This window comes from Cebidichthys violaceus, unplaced genomic scaffold, assembly GCF_023349555.1.
Source record: "Cebidichthys violaceus isolate CVI_PGR_0920_01 unplaced genomic scaffold, fCebVio1.0.p SCAF_3, whole genome shotgun sequence".
NCBI classification, from domain to species: Eukaryota; Metazoa; Chordata; class Actinopteri; order Perciformes; family Stichaeidae; genus Cebidichthys; species Cebidichthys violaceus.
In genome coordinates this window covers 6,465,594-6,483,878 of record NW_027176483.1, presented here as the reverse complement: position 1 = coordinate 6,483,878, position 18,285 = coordinate 6,465,594, and the positions used below count along the sequence as shown (strand labels likewise).

General features: G+C 39.2%; 4 protein-coding genes across 5 annotated transcripts; 2 read left to right on the top strand and 2 right to left on the bottom strand.

Annotated features, from left to right (window-relative positions):
• Positions 1-924: 924 nt before the first annotated feature.
• On the bottom strand, positions 925-4,593 carry slc35b4 (solute carrier family 35 member B4). Its single transcript, XM_068723911.1, has 10 exons — positions 4,382-4,593; positions 3,300-3,413; positions 3,104-3,206; positions 2,976-3,025; positions 2,776-2,857; positions 2,539-2,599; positions 2,232-2,341; positions 1,997-2,072; positions 1,624-1,699; positions 925-1,273 (listed from the first exon to the last, which is right to left on the bottom strand). The coding sequence occupies exons 1-10, from the start codon at positions 4,456-4,458 to the stop codon at positions 1,024-1,026; spliced, it is 999 nt and encodes a 332-aa protein (XP_068580012.1). The 5' UTR covers positions 4,459-4,593; the 3' UTR covers positions 925-1,023.
• A 1,940-nt stretch (positions 4,594-6,533) lies between these two features.
• Positions 6,534-9,420, top strand: golt1bb (golgi transport 1Bb). Its single transcript, XM_068723243.1, has 5 exons — positions 6,534-6,647; positions 7,421-7,512; positions 7,606-7,784; positions 7,878-7,959; positions 8,894-9,420. The coding sequence occupies exons 1-5, from the start codon at positions 6,623-6,625 to the stop codon at positions 8,930-8,932; spliced, it is 417 nt and encodes a 138-aa protein (XP_068579344.1). The 5' UTR covers positions 6,534-6,622; the 3' UTR covers positions 8,933-9,420.
• Positions 9,421-10,514: 1,094 nt separating this feature from the next.
• Positions 10,515-11,468, top strand: LOC137881064 (spexin prohormone 1-like). Its single transcript, XM_068722784.1, has 5 exons — positions 10,515-10,577; positions 10,675-10,720; positions 10,821-10,880; positions 11,255-11,338; positions 11,410-11,468. Exons 1-5 carry the CDS (start codon positions 10,515-10,517, stop codon positions 11,466-11,468), a joined length of 312 nt encoding a protein of 103 aa, XP_068578885.1.
• Positions 11,469-12,058: 590 nt separating this feature from the next.
• Positions 12,059-17,255, bottom strand: ldhbb (lactate dehydrogenase Bb). Of its 2 annotated transcripts, none has more exons than XM_068722806.1 (8): positions 17,173-17,255; positions 15,361-15,497; positions 14,947-15,064; positions 14,623-14,796; positions 14,354-14,527; positions 14,130-14,247; positions 13,571-13,694; positions 12,059-12,904 (listed from the first exon to the last, which is right to left on the bottom strand). In XM_068722806.1, the coding sequence occupies exons 2-8, from the start codon at positions 15,487-15,489 to the stop codon at positions 12,737-12,739; spliced, it is 1,005 nt and encodes a 334-aa protein (XP_068578907.1). In that variant the 5' UTR covers positions 15,490-15,497; positions 17,173-17,255; the 3' UTR covers positions 12,059-12,736. The 2 variants fall into 2 exon arrangements, with proteins under 2 accessions (XP_068578907.1, XP_068578906.1); XM_068722805.1 differs by lacking the exon at positions 17,173-17,255 and adding an exon at positions 15,865-16,002.
• Between the last annotated feature and the right edge of the window lie 1,030 nt (positions 17,256-18,285).

The window sequence follows — 18,285 nt, the reverse complement described above, 5'->3', positions numbered from 1 at the left end:
TGCAGTTTATTTTTAGACAATTATAAACACGTCCTGCTGCTGTATATACTCATTAGTGCACTAATTGTGTATTAATCCACGGCTGAAAATAGTCCCAAAGCATTTGCAGAGCATTTGCTCTACTTAGTACAGTTTGAGTAACGTTTGCTAGAAACTACAGCGCCCAACTGTTTCATTTTAATTATTTAAAGTTTTTAGAGCTGCATTTTTTGGCCACTTGGGGGCAGTACAGTAAGGTTGCATTGAACAATTATTTTCATTATCGATTAATCTGCTGATCTCAATTGGTTCATGAAAGATCAGAAACAACAAATCAAAGCCCAAATCGATAAACTTACTTTAAAGGTGCTAAATTCAAAATTCAGAGTATTGCCTCCACACGGCTCTCAACATGGCGACAGCTAGCCGGCGGCTAGAAGCTAACGGTGCTAACAGTGCAAACAACAACACTACTGTAAGAGCTAACTGTGTTTATCTATTCTGCGACAACCATTGTAAATAGTTGTTTGCTGCTATATTAAAACTCTGAATATTGTATAGAGAACCTTTAAGCAAATTCTCCCTTTCAAAAGTTTGAAATAAATATAATTCATTTGGAGTCGTGTTTATGCCCACCTGATGAATGTAAGTTGAATATTCCCTCTCTTTGAGCTCTGTGTTTGGTCTCAAACAACTCTGGAGGGAAATATTTGTCTCTTTAGCTGCTAAATGATTATTATGTTAACCAGCTAGTCGCTGACTGTCTGTCTGCGGTCCTAAATACAGACTAACGCAAAGAAAATATAGAAGGTCACCAGCCTCATCTTCTAAACTGTTGCATAATGTGTGTGTGTGTGTGTGTGTGTGTGTGTGTGTGTGTGTGTGTGTGTGTAAGAGAGAGAGGTTTACTACGCCCTAAACTAAATGACAACTGTATAAAATCACTGCGGAATAGTCAACCAATAACGATCTCTAAGTCCAACACAGCTGTTTTCTATTCCACCACCAGTCCTTTCTTCTTCTTCTTCTTCTTCTTCTGTCTCTTTAATCTGCCTTCTTCTCCTTGACATCGGGTCCACGCAGAGCCGCCCGCACGCTGCTCCACACCTCCGTGTACAGCAGAGTGCCCAGGAAGACCACCCCTGTGCCCACCCAGTGCCACTCGGTGAAGGGGTTTTGGAAGTACATGATGGAGAAGATGAGGCTGAGGAACTTTCTCAGGGTCACCACCAGAGTGACGGTCAGCGAGGCGCACTCTGTGGTGAGAATGAAAACACCGCGAATGCACACGTACCTGAAAAAAAATGGTTAAAGTCTGTAACAAGAGTGTGAGAACATAAAATAACCTGCCATTTAAACTAAAGTTGCATTTAATTCCTCATCAATAAACTAAAACAAAAACAAAAGCATTGGAGTTTGATTGCAGCCCTAACTTCTTGACTCGTTACTGTGAACTGAAGTTTTTTGTTTTTACTTGCAAACCTCTCGTCACATGTTGGATGTGTCTACTTCGCCAGTTGAGAGCAGTAGTAGAAATCAGTTATTTCTATCATCTTGTGGAGGTTGGGCATCAATAAGTAATAAGGTAATAACTGCTACAGAACAAAAAAATAAATATATTTTTGTTTTTGTTTTACAGGATACTGTGTGATGACGTTGATCAGCAGGTAGAGCCACATTAGCGGCACAGTGACTCCAACCACAGGAACAACTGTAGGAGCTGAGAGAGAGAGAGAGAGAGAGAGAGAGAGAGAGAGAGAGAGAGAGAGAGAGAGAGAGAGACAGAGAGAGAGACAGAGAGAGAGCGAGAGAGAGAGAGAGAGACAGAGAGAGAGCGAGAGAGAGAGAGAGAGAGAGAGACCGACAGAGAGAGAGCGCGAGAGAGAGAGAAGAGAAAGAGAAAGAGAGAGAGAAGAGAGAGAAGAGAAAAAGAGAAAGAGAAAGAGAAGAGGTTTATTTACATCTGAGAGTAAAGAGACAAAGCGTTCGCTCTCCTGAATGAATCGTTGGCACTCACTGCTCTGACTGAAGTAGACACCGTGGTTGTAGATGTCTGTGGAGAGAAGCAGGAAGCCCGGCAGAGGCAGGCAGTGCTACAAAGAGACAGGAGAAAGATCAACAGCTGTTGAAGTGATAATTTATGCCCAAGAGGGAATATTTCCTCCTAGCTCAAATAAAGCTTTGAATTTCCCCTGATCACGTCTGAATCTTGCATGCAGAGTCCTGCATGTCGGAGCAGAGAGAACGCTCACATTATAGAAGAGAGCTTCTTTGGAGTGTTTTCCGTACTGCTTGTACAGCGTTTCCTGGAAGATGCCCATCCTCGCAGACATCAGCAGAGCGAAGGTCAGCATGCCAATACCTGAATTGACAGAAATCAACGACAACAACAAATAAAAATACTTGTACGGCATCATTTTAATGTTGCTGTTTCATGGTCATTTATCAAGCAAAAGCTACATTCTCTTTAGTTTAGCTAGCAATGCTAAATTGTTAATGAAAATGACTCCTATTCCAACTGACATGTTAATATGAAGTGTTTGGCACCCGAAAACTCACCTATAAGCCAGCGCATGAAGGCATGAAAGCTTTGCTCTTCTGATCCCTCATTGGCCACATTCTGCAGAACCAAAATGACAAAATACATTAAAAAAAATGTACATGTCAACATGGCGTATTTAAAGACAAATATAATCGTGGATTGACGAAATTACTGCGTAAAAACCTGACACTAAAGACACTTAATCATCAAGCATTGTTATATTGAAATATAAAGCAACTCTGCAGAGGACTCACCACTTGTTTGGCAGACATGATGGTGCAGATGAAGATACCGGCAGAAACTAAAGCTATAGACAGATATTTACTCACTGAATACCTGCAGGGGAAGAAGAAGAAAGAGAGACACAATCAACCTTGACGCTTTGAAACCTGCAGACTTGTCTTCATCCATACAAGCTCTGAAGTATTGTTGTTGTCACAGGAAGCTGGCGTACCTTTTCTTCAGGATAATTATTCCCAGAATCATGTTCGCGATCAGCGATCCCTGCAAAGAAACAAAAGGCATGGATCACACCGAGGTGGAGGCGATGGATGGAGGTGATGGAGAAACAACAGCTCTTACCGATCTGAAGATCATGTGTAACGGCATGGCGATGTTGAAGTTGAGAGCGTAGTTGTTGATCACACTGACTGTGAAGAACATGGTCACCATGATCACATAGTTACTGGAAAAAAAGGCAATTACAGGTTTGTTTTAGCGTCCGTTCTACGTATTCTTCTGCTGCAGGAAGTTCGAACCCTGATCGAAGAGTTTTTACCTTACAGGGATCGCTGGTTTCTTCCTCCCAAAGTGTGTTTCGAAGATGAAACCTTCTAATGCAATGAATAAAAACTGAGCGAAGGTGACTATGTTGCCACATCCTGGAAACTGTCTGAAGGACAAAACAACAGAAAATATCCACATTTAAAAGATTTAAAGTGATTTCATTATGAATTATGAAGTTGCAAAACACAGACTACTTTAAAACAGGCAAGGGCAATGTGTTTACATTTCTGTTGGATAATTGGGACAGTGTATTATAAATTGTTGATAGTTTTGTGTTGTTATTGATTTGGTAGTGTTGTATTAAGATTAGCTTTGTTTCTCTCTATTTAACATTTTTCTTTTGGACCTTGGCTTTCACAATTGTATTGATTTATTTGGACACCCAGGACGATTAGAAGCTAATGAGGAAAGAGGGAGCAAGTGTGCACACTTATAGGCAAAGATACTGGTGCAAGACCTTTTTTTTTTTTACTTTCACACTTGTCTGAGGAATATCTTTTGGATCGAAACAAGAAAAATGTAGAAAAAGATAAAAGAAAACAGTTTATTTGTAGCCTAACGGCATGCATACCTCATTAGCTCCCTGCAGAAGTGAATGAGGATCCCATAAAATAATACAAAATAATAATCAAATCACCAGAACTTTGCACTCACCTTTACTTCATATCTCCCATTTGTCCTTATTCTATTTAAGTCATGAATGTATTACTTTTGCTTTACCATATGGACTAAACATACAGTCGTCTATATTGTATATTTATACAAATATGTTCAATATATATCAAACATCTTGGCTAAAAAACAACAACATTTGAGATGAATTAACTTGTCTCTTATCATACTTTAAAATAGCAACAGTGTAGCAGTCAGTTCAGAGCATTTCATGAACTTACACAAGTAGAAGAAAGAGCTACTTAATGACAGTTACATGAGGACCCTAGTAGTTACTTTCCACCTCTGTTAATGTGTGAATGTATCGCTCTACAGATACGCTTCACATTTGGATACAGTAACAAACACTCGTACAGTGCGAAGTTAAAACTGTGGAAACAGGAAAGTCAGGTCGTCACTGACCTTACAAGCAGCTCGAGAGACACCACATTGCTACAGCATCCGACAAACACCAGAGCAATAGCAAAACCAGTCCCCATGATGGCTCACTGGTGAGACCAAAACGTGTCACTTGATAAAGCAGATTTCAAATCGGTGCATATTTGCAAACACGCAGCGTATTTTATCTTAGAGCAGATCTTCTGCTTCGACACAAACTCTGAATCTGAAATTGAAACGTTTCCTTATCGCGTGGGCTCTTGGGAGTTGTAGTTCTTTTCTGACATCGGGAGAATAAGGCACGCAGTGTTCTTAATAGTATCCGTATTTAAGGCAACATTAAAAATGAAATACATATATTGTGTGAGCAATAACATTAGATGCATATTTTAGTGAAATATGTGGAGAATGACGAACAGAAAGCTTAAATCAATGTGTTAAATGGCGCAATCACTGCGCAGTTGTGACGCACAGAAACGTTCGGACGTGCATGCGCAGACCAGTACTGCCTTTAAAAATGTGAAGAGCTCTCACTCTGCTTGAATCTCTAGGTATTTTAAGAAACAGGTTCAGTTTTTAACTGGTAAATCAGCCCATGCTTAGAAAGGGTCAGAGGTTTATCAGACACTCAGCGTGTTTATTGTATTATTGTAATAACACATGCTACATTTTGGATCCATCTGTGACCCTGAATGGGCATATTATATATGGTTATTTTGTGCAATCTTATACATCACAATGTGTTTAAAAGCAGACATTGTTTAAAAAGCTAGAAATCTATTTACCTATGACCGTTAACAACCTCTAGACTGTGAAGGATCTCAGACTTAATGTTACAGTGTGTTTTTACACATGTGATTGTAGTAATGAAAAGGCCAGAATCCAGTTCTCACACTATGTCCATGGTCCCAACTCATAATAATGATAATAATAATAATAATAATAATAATAATAATAATAATAATAATAATAATAATAATAATAATAATAATACGTTTATTTATATAGCACCTTTAAAAACAGAGTTCACAAAGTGCTTTGACATTCAAATGCATAAACCCGTGCTGTGATTTCACTGTTGGAGATGTAGCCAACTGCATTTAGAGAACACAACAGAAACTGGCATTTTTATGAGCAGCAGTAGATGTTGTTAATATGTTGTATTAATTAGCGAATTTGTCAACAGCAGAATTTCATGTGCAAGTGTCAGTCCTACTGCCGATAAAACACTTAAGTGGGAGTTTTATTAAATGTAATGTGAAAATGTACTGTCTTAAGTACTGGTCTGACTAGATCTTAATATTTTTTCTGTTGGGTTGGTTTTAATCCATAGCCTATCTAATGGAAAATCTGTCGTTATGACCAGTGATGGAAGTGATCAGATCTTTGTCTTAGAGTAAGTAAAAGTTGCAACACTACAATTTAAAAATAAAGTACTGAAATACAAGTCCTGCACTCAAAATAATCAGAACAGAGCATTATACTGTACATCAATATACATGCAGCATTTGTAATGTTGTAGCTGATCATGAAGGAGACAATGTTAACTACTTTATATAATGTCAGGGAGGCATATTCTATAATAGTGCATCATATTTTTTAAGCTGATACGTTCTGCAGTTACTGTAAACCAGCAAAGTAACAAACAACTGTAACTGTCAGATACAAAATAATGCAGGAAAAATGCAGAATCAGGTTTATTGCCAAGTAGGTTTTCACAGGAATATGTCTTGGTGTTTTGGGGCATAACAATAAACATAGTAAAAAAAGGTAGAAAGCAAGTACTGCAAAGTCAAGAAACATCAAAAATAAAATAGAAACATGTACAATAAAAATAAGAATGATATACAATAATAATTTATAATAATATTACAAAATACATCTATGTTTTTGTAAAGAGCTGTACAGTTGTTTTGCAAAAAGAAAGACATAAAGAATATAACGTGCAATGTACAGAATGAAAGTGATAGAGAAAACCATAGAGTACCAATGTAAAGTAAAAGTAGCACAAAGTAAAAGTACGTTAAAGTTGTGCTGACAACATTGAGGAGCAGAAACACAACCACGTGCTGGACCAACCACTGTAACATAGACGATCTTCGGTAGAATACGTGCGTGTCTCCGGACGACGTGGCGTAACGAACCGCTATAGCTTCGCCTCCACCGCTGCTACTGTTCTAACGGCGGAAAGCAGCAGGTTTGAGCCTTCACGAGCTCCGTGTTGTTTAATTATTTAATAAATATTTATCTCCTGCTGCCGCCACAATGATTTCACTCACGGATTCACAAAGTAAGATCGGTTGATGTTTTTCCGTGTCTTTTATCGTTGTTTTTTTTTTTTTGCGTAAAACCCGGTTAGTGAGCTGAACATATGAGGTTAGCAGCTCAAACACCATTGGCTGAGATTGTAGTTACGTCATGTAGCTGTACGTCACTGTGAAGGGTTTTAAATTGAGAAATAACTCCTTTATTTTATTAAAATATACTTCCCTTTATATGCATTCACTTTATCAATTAGTTTGTTATAATCTATTTATTAAAACACAACCCATTAACATATTAGTTACCATCAATTACCTACGTCACTAGTTTAAACATTGTTCCATTCAATTCCACAATGGAATTGCAAGCAAGTGCTACGATTTACCTTTTCTTTATTTGATAACCATTTATTGATGGGAATTGAATTAACAATTAGCCTGTTGTTTCAGCATTAAACACTGAATTAGGAGTTTGCAATATAGATAACATGATCTATCACAGTGTATCTGATTTGATATATTTGATATTGCCATCTCTCGTTGTATATTGAATATTCTAGAAAAATGTACTTCGTCACATAGATGCAAAGATCTTTTAGAAAACCCAATATTGCTCTTGAATGGAGACCAATGCACTCCTCCTGAATACTGGAATCCATATATGTTTTTATACAATTATTCACACATTCTTTTGTATTTGTATTACATATTTATTCTTATTAGCTGGGTTTCTTCATGGAAATCTCACCAACAGTTTATTTCATGTTACCACATATTTTAATAACTGTTTTGTTTCTCACAGAAATTGGGATGGGCCTGACGGGGTTCGGTGTGTTTTTCCTCTTCTTTGGGATGATGCTGTTTTTTGATAAAGCTCTCCTCGCCATTGGAAATGTGAGTTGATCAATGAGACGATTATCACGTCGCATGACAGTCAAACATCTCCCTCACCTGCGGTCACGTTGTGTGTCTTTGCTCGTTGTGCAGATCCTGTTTGTTTCGGGCCTGTCCTTCGTCATCGGCCTGGAGCGAACGTTCAGATTCTTCTTCCAGAGACACAAAGTGAAAGCCACCAGCTTCTTCCTCGGAGGAGTGCTGGTGGTTCTCATCGGCTGGCCGATCGTTGGAGTCGTTCTGGAGATCTACGGTTTCTTCCTCTTATTCAGGTCGGCTCAAACAGAAAGAAAATTAAATCTCATTGCCATCAATATCCTGAATCAATGTGATTTATTGGCCTCACATCGCTCTCTCATTAACAGAGGGTTCTTCCCGGTGGCGGTGGGCTTCATGAGACGGGTACCTGTGCTCGGGTCTTTGCTCAGTTTACCAGGGATCAGTGCAGTAAGTATCACATCGAGCAATCAGCCGAAAACTGAATGCCCGTTTAAATGAATGCAGGCTTTTAAACTCGCTTCAGACGGCTGATTCATCACACAGAATATTTAGTCACCTTCGTCTCTGTTTCCGTTATTTTATGTGTTCATTTGTATCAAAAGCTGCAACAACAACACGATGTTTGACAGTTAGAACACTGTCTTTACAAACTGCTGTCCCAAAAGTTAGGCCGCCAAGACAAAAAGTTACAAAAATGAATTTAGTAGTTCACTTTTAGGGTTTGAACAAATTACTATTTTCATTATTATTCATTGTTTGGTAGAAAATACATTGAATAAAATGTTGTTACTGAGGTGGTGTATTCATATAGTCTGTCATCCAAAATCAAAAGATATTCAGTGTGATATGATAGTAATATCATACATTAAAAAAAACATCAAATCCTCACATTTTAAAAGCTGGAACCGGAGAATTTGGTAAGAATTTGTGCTTGAAAAATATCCAAAATGATGAATAAATGATCAAAATAGTTGTAGATTGACTTTCTGTACTGATTTTCAACTTGTCCATTCATAAAGTTATCGTTGGAGCTATACTGACGTCATTACAAATGAACTTAGAAGCCCTCTCTCTCATACTGTGCTGACGATAACTAAAGCCAACGTGTGAGTGAGTGCTGACAGTCTGAGGACAGAGTCTCTGTTGTACTGAACACAATGAGTCTGTTGTCAGGGAAGACTGTTGGAGTCCAGGATCAGTTATCAGTGATGTAATTATCTTAATGTCTCATTGCGCCTTCAGGGAAAACTTTCTTTTCAGTAGTTTCAAATGATTTTTTTCTCCTTTTCTTCTTCTGAGCTTTAAACTTATTTTGTCTGATTCAGTATGAGTTGTACAAGTTGCAGCTTATAAATAACACTGTTGTCTTATTCTCTTTCAGCTGGTGGATAAAATTGGTGAGAGCAACAATATGGTATAACAGAGGACTGTTTTTGTATCGGAGGAGAGCGTCAGTATTTATCATATAGTTGTAATAGATACTGTATACTTTGGTCATTGCCACTTCAGAACTGTGAATCCAAACAAAGTGCATCTGTGGATGTTTGACTGACGAGATACAATGTTTTGTATCTGACAGCCAAGAGATTTTTTTCAACTATTATTTTAAAAGCTGGAAGCAGGTCTCCCATTTTGTATCATTCCTGTCTGATATTTATGGACCGATGACTTGGGACCACTGGATTCACTCAGCGGAGAGTCGGGTGCTCTTTGCAGCGTCCTCTCCTCAGGATTGTGTGCCTGAACTGAGAGCTTCTTTTTTTTTATGAGTCCTTCAATGTTACTGGACTTTTGTACATTAAAAAATAAATAATGTTGAGCTAAATGTGACTCGGGCAAAGACACCGGAACAGTTGTGGATTTAAGATGCTTTCTATGGAGATGTTTTACTGTAACTTTTGTAAGTGCATACTTGGAATAAAGTGTCTTTTATAAGTTTGTGTTATGTTTTTTTGCAGAAGAGATATATGCCACCCAGGATAACTATTACAGTAAAAATACCTTGGATTTACAATCAAATTACAACAAAGTACACAATGAAAAGTGCAGGACTTGAACTATTGTCAGGCTACCTTCCTCCTCCTCATCCTCAGGCCTCATGCACGTGTCTACGCCCACGTACTCTACTGACACGCTGTCATCAGTAGAGTAGTCAACTTTCATTCATAAAATCTCACCGGTGTCGTCATCACGCGGTGACCTCGTGAAGAGACACCGCTGCTGATGAGAGTCTTAAAAAGTGTAAATCTCTCTCGTCTGCCTGTGCTTAATGAGCGGTGACAGATTTAACAACACCTGTCACTCTGGTCAATGGAAATATGACGAGAGGACCAACTGAGGTACTAATTAGCCTCATCAATGACGCTGTATAATGAGGTGATTTGCATTGTCGTTTGTATAACGTAGCAGTGACAGAGGAAATCATAGCACAATTATTTAGCCTGCAGGAGAGCACTACACATAGAATTAACGGTAAGATATTCTTCTTCTTCTTCTTAGTAGTAGTCATTTTATTATTATTATTAATACTATTAGTTGTTGTTTTTGTCTGTTTGCACTATTTCACTTTTCCTTAAAATATGAGAAGCCAGATATTTGTTATAATTGAAATGTACATTCAAACAGTAATACTTTACTGTAAGTGCATTTCATGAACAGTTTTTAACACTGTAATGTAAATGTAAGCAGACATAACAGTTTATTCATGTACTTACACGTACATTACAACTCTGTATAAACAGATAAGTGACAATAATGTAAAATACATTTGAAGATATAATATAAATGTCTTCATAGGATTTTTATTTTGCCAAATACTGTACATTAATAAACACTTAAGATATTCTTATATCTGCCTATAACTACATTATATTTTGTTATACACCATTTATGAATTGGTGGTGGGGTTGTAGAGTTACTCTTCTTCTATTAGAAGTTCTATTCATGTTTTTGTTTTTATTTTTCATTTCTAATCAAACTAAATGTCGTTACAGAGTTCAACAATGGTTCTAATCGTCTCTTTGCTTGTGGTGACATTGGTTGCTCAGTGTTGTGGAGATCCACAGGTGGGTGAAAGTAGATTTTGTTTCTCTTTAAGCTAAATTTAAACAAACACATTAAGCAATATAATGATGAGATGAACTATGATTTTTTTTGCATCAGAGGAGGAACTGGACTCCTCAAGCCATCTTATACCTAAAAGGAGCACGTAAGAGTTTGCAGAGGACATTTGAAACTGTTGAATTTCCTGGTTTTAAGCCGTCCTGTCAAATTCAGAGAGAACTGTGTCGAATGTTGATGTTTTACAGAAGGACACCGCTCAGTGTTGCGGCGCACCAGCAGAGAGGAAGGGGACACTATAGGTGAGTGTAGTACGTGATGTCAAATCAATACAAATATTATGCATGCTGTGGTGCAGTATTATTTTTGGCTCTTAAAAGCTTGTTCCACTTTCTAGTAAGTGACACATTATAAAGGGTTTAAAACTTGTAACTGATGACTTGGTAAATAAATGATACAAGCAGTTATTGACAACCTATTGACATTTATAACTGCAGACTTGATAACTTGACTTTTAAATATCTACCAGAAATAGAGACGGTTCACGATTTGCTTACCCAAAAGGTGCTCTTGTTAATGGGTACTGATTTTACTGATCTATAAAGTATTTGTAAAGTATTCAATATAAACACTTTTTTAGGACATATATACTCGGACTATTACTTTTTAAATGTGTCTGCAGTGACTCACAACCAGAGCAGTGATGGAGCCGGACTGTCTTTGTCTTCCATTCTTCTGGAGCTTCTGCAGCGAGCTGTTGAAGGAGGTAAAAACCCCGAAAGTTATCATCAACACAGCAAATTAAAGATTTACATCCAAATCTATTTTCTTCCTCAGGCGGAGGCAATCCAGATAAATACCAGGATGAACAAGAGCTGAATTTGAAATATGTGTGAAGATATTATTTGTATTTTATGTCTTATTGTTGCATTCTGGTATTCATTTTGTTTTCTTATACTTGTTACTTGTCGCTGTTTGAGTTTACCTGTAATCCAACATGCTAAATAAATTACATTCTCTTGCCTTGTCAGTGAGCTGTGTGTTCAACATTGAAGGATTTCCTTTCATAGTCATACAATTTATCTACTAAGAAGAAGAAGTCTGTGTCAGCTTGGGGCAACAATTAAGTAATTCACACCACACAGTGATTAACACCATGCTAAACATCACTAAGTCATTCATCAACACACTGTCTGAGAGAGGTGGCCCCGTGAGTTTTATTGGAAATGGCAGCCTGAACTCGTGGCTGAGTCAATGAAAGGTCACCAGCTGAGAAGAGCTTTAATCCTGTTTTTAGACATAAATCAGAATAAAAGTGTATTTGTATGACTCCTAATTAAACAGCTTCTTAGTTTTGGAAGATGTTCACCATGATCGTCACTAGGTCACATGTGAATGAACCCAGCTGAACATTTACATTTTGTCATTCAAAAGATCTTGCACAATAATGATTTTTTTGACACCAGACCATTCTTTAAAGGGCTTGATTTTTATTTGTTTACAATGAAGATCCAATAAATGTGGAAGGAAATATCAAATTATCTGTGGGCTGTTTCTTTGCATTGTGTGCAGAACTACCTGTGCAAGACACGCCCTCATATTATGCAACCATCATGCACCATATTAAACCTTTTATTCCAGGATACCTAAACCTCAACTAATCAAAAGATTTGAACTAAAGCTTTTATTAGGAGTTCATCCATTAAAGCAATTCATTTCTGTGATAATACGTCCAACAAATGTTTTGACTTTAGGGCTGTGATTCAGAAAATGCACCCACGTCCTGATAAAATCACCTCAGGAGCTTTCATTGTTTTAGGATTTGTTTGAATTGTCATTGTAACCTTCTAGATACAACTTCCAGGGCACTTTACTGTTCAAGCGACAACTAACTTGCTTTATTACACACCAAAGCAACATGAGTGACACGCGGTCCCACACTGCAAAAACAGCCGAGGGCAGATGAGTCAGAGCGGCATTTCACTCAGTTAATGTCACTAACTGACACCTACAGCTACATCTGACGGGATTAGACTCCCGTAGGCCTGTGAATCTACAGAGGGCAGTGGGATGAAGGTGTGAAAGGTGGCGCTGTGTGGCGTTTAGTGACTGCAGAGTGGTAATACGTCAGGAGGGTAGGGCTGCATCGCCCCCTGCTGTTCAGTTAGACGTCCTGCAGGTCCTTCTGGATGTCCCACAGCGTGTCGGCACTGGCCTGCAGCTGGGCCACCTCGTCATCGGTCAGGGTCATGTTGACTACACTGGCCACACCTCCGCTGTTCAGCACGCAGGGCAGACTCAGGTACACCTCGTCACTGATCCCATACATGCCCTGTACACAATGAACAAAAAACGCAGTGTCAGCAGAAATGTGAATTCTTGTGCTTAAATTTGAAAAGGCCGAACAAAAAAACAGTAAGCTTCAAAGAGCCCAAAATGTTAACCTGAATGCAAAGGCTTCAAACTAAGTTTTTCCACACTTCAATGAACAAATTACAAATTATATATATAACAAATTATATTAAATATATATAATATATTAAATTGAAATTCCAATGTTTGTCACTGAGAGCTCAATGAGATTTCAGAAAATTGAGTTTGAATAAGTAAAACTGCAATTTATATTTCAAATTTAAAATAGGTAATTATCTTCAAAATTGTATTTTAATCAGCTTTCAGCTTTTGTTTTACAAATTAAACTTTAGACTCAATATAATCATGAACAATCCAAATTTATGCAAATTAAAACCTATCTTTGCTGACGTTCCTTGCAAAAATAATAAAAAAAAATCAATCAGAAAATATTTATGCTAAAAAGTAACATAAAAGTACTTCAGTGACACTGATTTAGATACATGCATGTTGCTACAAAACAACATAGTTTTTGTAGGCAACAGTACGGTTTAGAGATAAGATACAGCTCACTTCATGTTCTGTCTTAAGCGAAAATTAATCTGTGTGTGTGTGTGTGTGTGTGTGTGTGTGTGTGTGTGTTTACCTTCACCATGGTGGAAACAGGATGAATCCTGTTCATGTTCCTGATGAGGCTTTCTGTCAGGTCAGCTACACTCAGACCGATGGCCCAGTTGGTGTAACCCTTCAGTTTGATCACCTCGTAGGCACTGAGAGGACAGGACATTTAGGGGTGACGGACATTTTTGTCTGAATGCATGATGAACTTTTTATGTCTTGTCCTCGAATTTATCACTTTTTCACTGTCCTATTTTCATACTAATACAATACTAGTTTAAACAGGTGACAATTGAGGGCAATATGGATCAAACTAATCAATAGTCAATAGTATTTTTTTGACAATTATTATAATACTTAAACTCAGATAACAAAGTTCAACTAATGTGAAATACCATATAGATAAATGATTTATTATATATAAGACCCTAAAAGAAGAAAATTATGATTATTTAAGGTCTTGATGAAAATGTTCGAGTGTTATTATTCCTTTAGATGTGAGAAGAGTGAACCAAAATATCTAGATATGAGTATGATTACATGGAGAGGTGTTAAAACTACATATCAGTCAAGAAACTGTGGCCCACCTGTCCACCACCATCTTGTGTGTTTCCATCCAGTTCTCTTCGTCACAGTCAGTGCCGATGTCCGGGTTTAACGTCTGCAGGTTGACTCCTGCCACGTTTGTTCCGCTCCAAACAGGCACTAGAAACACATGCTGACACCATTGACCTTCGTCCACATGCTCCACACATCACAGTCTGCACGATCATATGTCAATAACACAATAAGAAATCCAACAGATCCTCACCACTGGTGTCTCCGTGTTCTCCCAGGATCCAGCCGTTGAAGCTGCTGGGGTGGATTCCCAGTTTGTCAGCCATCAGGAAGCGAAAGCGCGCCGAGTCCAAGTTGGTGCCGCTGCCGATGACGCGGTTCTGGGGAAGGCCGCTCAGTTTCCAGGTTACATAAGTCAGCACATCGACTGTTAAAGAGTGTTATCATTATTAGAGGGTGCATACTGTATGTCTGTGGGTAAGAGAGAACAAAATGAATGAAGAAATGCGCGTTGGAGAGTACCTGGGTTGGAAACCACAATGATGGTGCAGTCGGGGCTGTATCTGACGATCTGAGGGACAATGTGTTTGAAGATGTTGACGTTTCTCTGGACGAGGTTCAGCCGGCTCTCTCCTTCCTGCTGACGGACTCCAGCTGTCACCACCACGATGCGGGAGTTCGCTGTCACAGAGTAGTCTGAAAGAGAAGGAGTAGTCATAATGGTTTAGTGTCCTCACTTTTCAAATTCCCATCTAAACAAAGGACATCTAAACAAAGGACCAAAATGGTTCAGTCACAATGCTTGCCAGTTAGCTGCACACTACAATGTCTGAGGCGTGGACTTGCCTTTGTCTGCGACTATTTTGGGGGTTTTGAGGAAGAGGCTGCCGTGCTGCAGGTCCATCATCTCTCCTTTCAGCTTGTCCTCCATCACGTCCACCAGGGCCAGTTCATCAGACAGCTCCTGCAACACATTGGGGAGTCCGTTAATAAGCAAAAATTACTGCCATTACTACTGCACCGACAGAGCCCAATTTCAGCTGTAGACCACTCTACATACTGAGCGACAGCTTTTGGTGACGAATACATTTTTCTTACATTGTCACCACCCCTCAATAAGGACAGCGAAGGGATAACAGATCAGACACCAAGAGATCAGTAATAATCCGGTGTCAGCCTGGAAGAATCCTGGGTATTATCCCATCCTGTGACACCAGCAGGCGTGAAGGTAATCTGAGGCAAAACCAGTGGAGCTCTTACCCTGAGCAGGATGCTGATAGCACAGGCCATGCCAACCTGGCCCACGCCCACCACTGTCACTTTATTCCTGGGGGGCTCAGGAGGACCACTGTACAGCGGGGTGATCAGCTTCTGCAGAATTGAGGCCATGTTCAGCGCTGAGGAGAGTAAAATGAAGATGGGGAGGAAGAGAAGAATGTTCCTGGTCAAAAAAAATGTGTTGACTGTAGACAAGTGACAGACGCAACTGAGGGAAACAGTCCTGCATCCAGAAAGCTGCGTGCTCAAACTTCATGAATATTGCATTCAGGACGTCACATTCTATGTTCTGAGTGTAGAGGGATTAAAAATTAAGCCAGACATTTATCTCAGTAGCACTAATGCAAGCATGACTTCCCTGTCATCTACATCACAAAAAAAAATGAGGAAACACACTGACAGAGCATTTTGTCCCACACATCTTTCTGCAGAGTTCACCTTGAAATGACAAGCACCCAGATACAAAAAACCAGCAGCAATACTTGCATTGTTTGGCGAGGCTCCGAGCTGCGAGGTATAAGTACCAACATGTAACCAGCATGGCAAAGTGAACGGATACCTAAGGTGTGTTCCCACAGAGCTGCGTTCCCCCTGAATCCACATCCACATCCCACAGTTACTGTTGTGCAAACCAGACAATCGAGGCAGGTATCCGGTCAGCTGCAGCTCGGAGCACATGTGACTCAGGGCCGGCTCCCCCCCCCCCCCCAAATGGAGGACGGAGCACTATAATCGGATGCCCAATTTGACTGAGTGACTGCAGACTGTTAAAGGAGTTACTGTAATCCCTTAACGCTGCTGCCATCTGCTGTACCCAAACTACAGATGAACATTAACCTTGCATTTAATAGGATGTCTCTAAAGAACAATTATACATTACCTCTGTCATATACAGTGCAAGAAGAAGTTTACAGATCATTTTAATAAAATTCTCTCTGAATAGATGCGGTATATTACATAATCCTTACTCCCCATAAATACGGATAGGTTATTGCCACTGTTTAGTAATAATCTGAATTATGTATGCTCTCGCTGCCACTGAATTTTTAGCACATTTATGATGCAAATTGTAAATACTATAATACAACAGGCACTCTCCAACTGTTGGCTGTGCACAAGATTACTGCTTGAAATGAAGTAAATCATATTATTGTGAACGAAAAAGCATTAAAAGTGCACAGGTAAAGTGTCCGTTCATTAGCCTCGAGTGACACTGGATCACCAAGAGAAAGCGTTGTGCACTCACAGCATGTAAACACGACTGGTTAATGAGGTGGCTTAGCCTGCAAGGTCACAGTGGTGACACTTTTAATGACGCAAAATACAAACATGGTTGGTACCTGAATGATCGAGGAACCAAAGTGTCATCAGAGAATTAGCCTTTTTAAAACCAAAATTGTAGATAACACAGCTGTTGTGTAGCAACCTGTCGAATATTTGTATTTGACTGATGGGGTTAAGTCTCCCTTGAACTTGAACACAGACAACAGTAGCCAGACAACACATTAAGCACTAGAACAGTCAATTTCAGTAGGACTTCTACACTGCAGGGAGAATACAATGTGTAAATCATTTAACGTTGATAATGGTGTTGCAACATCAGAGCATGAAGAGCAGGAAGAGGATGCATACAAAACTATTATTTTTCATTTTATAAAGAAAAGGTTGGACAGCAGAACTTTCACCACAATTTGACAAATCCAAACCAACATCCAATCAAATCCAGTCTAGATCTGTGTGCATCCTACAGATGTTTAAAATGTCCACATAACAAAGGAAGCCATGGCTGTTCACCTGTTGTCTTGAGGGTCTGGTCACTTTGAGTGCAAGTCCTCGTCCTTTTTTCAACACGTCAGTCAGTCAGAACCTTGGTGTGCGGTCCTGTGTGCCTGCTCCTCTTCCTGTTGTGCTGTCAGGCTGCAGCCGACTGGATTTAATTGACTAAGCCTCTCCATCCCCTGCAAAGTCTCATTTTGGCACTCCAAGGGTCACCTCAGTCAGCTGGTGCACATTCACCAACAACAGCACAGATTTCCTAGTAGAAAAGAAAGAAAAAGAAAGCTAGTTTAGAGAAAACTAGCCCACATACCACTTGACAATTATAATAATGCCTTTTGTGCAAAGCCATATAAAGAAAACAACTTTATTTTTCATACTCAATGTTACACATATATATTTTCAAATAAGCACCTGCCTCACAGTCTCCAGTTGAAGGGCCCATGCAGTGTCTTGGCCGAGCTGACCGCTTCACATGAAAACGACTCCAGCACTTCAGAGCCAAGGAGCTGCTCCACAACAGATTGATATCAGGGAGTGTGTCTGATTTGGCTTTGTTACCACAGACAACAGGTTTCAGTCACTTACTCACCCTTAAATCCGAGCCTCTTGAGGACACTGAACGCTGCGCTGCATTCCTCCTTCGTAAAGCACAGGCACCACTGAGCCGGCAGAGGGATAATCAAAATTGGAGCACAACAAATGCAGGGAAAAACTCGAGAGAGACATCTGATTAGCTGTGAAGGGCAGCTACGCTCAACATCACCATTAGCTTTGTGGTAAATACATATTGGGTATTAGCGTGTGTTGACAATCAGCCAATCATGTCATCCACCTCAGAATATGATAAACATCTTTCAAACATACAGACTAAAAGCCTTAAATGTTTTTTCTCCTCATTACGCTTATTTGAAATTGTTCAGCCACTGGCTGCACTCAGGAATGGCCAAAACAAAAAAAATAGAACATAATCAATTTGGGTCAATTTAGTGTTCCATGGCCTAAATTGGTTTTCAGAAGCTTTAATGATAAACATTGTAATTTTATGGTTTTAAAAATTGCAACGACTACATTTACCTCTTGCTGTAGGAGCGCAGGCAAGGCAACTTAACAGCATCCAGGAGTTTAACA